Source organism: Sitophilus oryzae, unplaced genomic scaffold (assembly GCF_002938485.1).
Source record: "Sitophilus oryzae breed Bouriz unplaced genomic scaffold, Soryzae_2.0 scaffold_111_pilon_pilon, whole genome shotgun sequence".
In the NCBI taxonomy this organism is placed as follows: domain Eukaryota; kingdom Metazoa; phylum Arthropoda; class Insecta; order Coleoptera; family Curculionidae; genus Sitophilus; species Sitophilus oryzae.
In genome coordinates, this window is record NW_022145749.1 from 6,695,389 (window position 1) to 6,698,278 (window position 2,890).

The 2,890-nt window shown below is 37.1% G+C and overlaps 1 protein-coding gene across 1 annotated transcript; it reads right to left on the reverse strand.

The window, feature by feature from the left end:
* Positions 1-443: 443 nt before the first annotated feature.
* LOC115883375 (craniofacial development protein 2-like) lies at positions 444-1,754 on the reverse strand. The gene has a single exon (XM_030901743.1). It carries the CDS (start codon positions 1,752-1,754, stop codon positions 444-446), a length of 1,311 nt encoding a protein of 436 aa, XP_030757603.1.
* Between the last annotated feature and the right edge of the window lie 1,136 nt (positions 1,755-2,890).

The following is a 2,890-nucleotide window of genomic DNA, read 5'->3' on the forward strand; positions in this document are numbered from 1 at the left end:
CATTTTTCTATCACAATCCTCATAATGTCTTCGCTGTAAATGTTAAACAGCATCGGGGACAACACGCAACCCTGACGTACTCCTTTCCTTATTTGACAAATATCGGAAATACTTCCATCCAACTTCACGACTGCTCGGTTGCTATCGTATAGACCTTTTATTATCTCTACAAGATGTTGTGGTACTCCCATTTCAGACATTATACTCCATAATTGTCCCCAACATACGTTATCGAAAGCCTTTTCGTAATCCACAAAGCATAAATACATAGGCGTGTAGTATTCTCGAGATTTTTCTATTAGCTGGCGAAGGTTTAGTGTTTGCTCTCGAGTTCCTCTCTCCTTCACAAAGCCGGGTGCAAGTTGCCAAGTTATGTAGTTCGATAGCCTTTGCTTGAGTATGTATAGCATAATTTTGCTGCCATGGGAGAGTAGTGCAATCAGTCAGTAATTATTGCAATCTTTTGTGGAGCCTTTTTTGTGTAGCGGGATGATTACGGAAGTGTACCAGTCACTTGGCCAATGTCCTGTGTGCCAAATAGTTTGACAAAGTTCGTGTAGTAATCTTATTCCAGTGGGACCCATACTGGTTATATATTCTGCTGTTATTTTGTCGATACCTGGAGATTTTCGTAGGCCGAGATTTCGAATAGCTGCTTCTACTTCAGAAAGTAGGATGTCTGGTTCTGGTTCTTCTGTAATCGTGTTTTGGACGGCTGGTATATAGGTCGCGTCAGTATACAACTCTTCGCAGTATTTCCTCCATCTCTCGATAACTTTTTCAATTTCTGTCAAAAGCTGGGTGTCAGCATCGTGAATTGCCCATGTTCTTGGAGCAAACTTACGCGTAATTTGCTTTATTTTGGAGAACAAATGTCTTGTCTCTAAGGTGTTTGCATGTGTTTGTATTTCGGAACAAATGTTATAAAAATTATTTTTATCACTGCGACATTCTCTTTGAATAGCTCTAGAAAGGAGGTTAAATGATTCAGAGTCCTCATAATTCTTTAGACCTTTTGTTTTCAGTTTGTGTCTTTCTTCGATAAGTAGTAAGGTACCTTCTGAGATCCAATGTTGTTTGTTGCGTGTTGTCTTTGGTTGGGTTTCGTTTATGATATCTAGTGTTATGTTTTTAAAATTGTCCCACATTTCTGTAGAGGTTTGTATGTTGCTAGTAACCGATTGTTGATTATTTAGTTCATTTTCTAGCCTTTCACGAAAAGCCTCGGTGTTTGTCAGTGGTGGCACGACACGGGATACTTTCCTATTGGTTACTTTTAGTTTCAATCGAAATGTTGATTGTAGAAGTTGGTGATCGGATCCACAATCAGCTCCGGGTAGTGTTTTGGTTGACAGAATTGAACTCCTCCAACGGTTTTTAATAAGAATGTAATCAATTTGATTTCTGTGTATACCATTTGGACATGTCCATGTATAGAGGCGGAGTTTTGATTGTTGAAAAAGAGAGTTACAGATAGATAAATTATTATCCAGGCAGAACTGTATTAACCTTTCTCCTCTTTCATTACGTATTCCCAACCCGTACTTGCCAACCGTGCTGCGTATATGATTGTCCTGTGTTGTTTCGCCGATTTTTGCATTAAAATCTCCCATAATTATCGTAACTTCTTTAGATGAAAAACGAGAAAAAACTGTTTCTAATGAGGTATAAAACCCTTCTATCTCACCATCATCTGCATCTGTAGTTGGAGCATATATTTGTATAAGATTCAGATTGCACGGTTTCAGACGCATTGTTATAATTCGTGAGCTTACTGCCTCGTAGCCGGCTACATATTTGTTTATTTTGTCTGGCACAGCAAAAGCAACACCATTCCTGCTCCCTTCTTCTTATCCTGAGTAGTATATAGTGTAATGCTTACTTTTATAATGACAAATATAATATAATTTTGTTTTATACAAGACAATAAAATTGCGTTATCGTCTCCCGAACTTAATTCACTGGCGATTTCATCGCTCGTGAATTAATCTTTTAGGTCGACGATAAAATACCATTTTATCGTCTTGTATAAAAATAACTATAATTGAATTTTATATAATGTTCAAATTATGTTTAAACAAAACTTCAATTTTTTGTATGAATTGTATAAAATCACACGGACTACATAGTATATACTCGTATATATGTATAATTTAGCACTCATCTAGCACACAAACCATCGCGGATTATATTCACTTTGATCCAGTCAAAGCGTCGTCGTTCTCTATGTGGAAAATGAAAACCAGGATGAAACACCATCGCCGGTAAACTCGACGAGATAATGAATTGCACAGTCTGAGAAAGGGTCTTTTCAAAATTACTTTTGAGCGTCTGCAAAAAGCGCAAGCCAAAATTGAGCTTGTTAAATATGCGAGGGAAATGTCCGTATACATACCTATAGAAGTTGAACTGGACGGAATAGCATAACTAATTTGGCTCGGTTTTTACCCTTTTTCTTTTTTTAAACGTGGCTTTAAGGAAACTTAATTTACCGAAAGGATTTAGACTCATTAGATATGCATGTTCTGTTCAGCCAGGGATGGGACGATTTCAACCAAGGACGTCGTTGGCCGAAAACACAATTTGATATTAGGTTATAATAACTGTGACACACAATAACTGTGATTGTTTGAAATCTGTCATTGGACAGACTATGCTTACATTTGATCAACGATAGATAGTATATTTATATTAGACCTAAAATAGCTGAATTGAAGAAAAAATATATAAAGTTATGATATATTGAGATTAGATGCACCAAAAGGAGATTTTTCAAAAGCAAAAGAGTTCTTAGCTTTAAAGTGTGAGCTTCGCCCCAAAAAACCACCCCCAATACGCCCTTCGATGGTTTTTCGCTTTTTTTCTCAGAACCCGTTGGTCCCACAAAAAA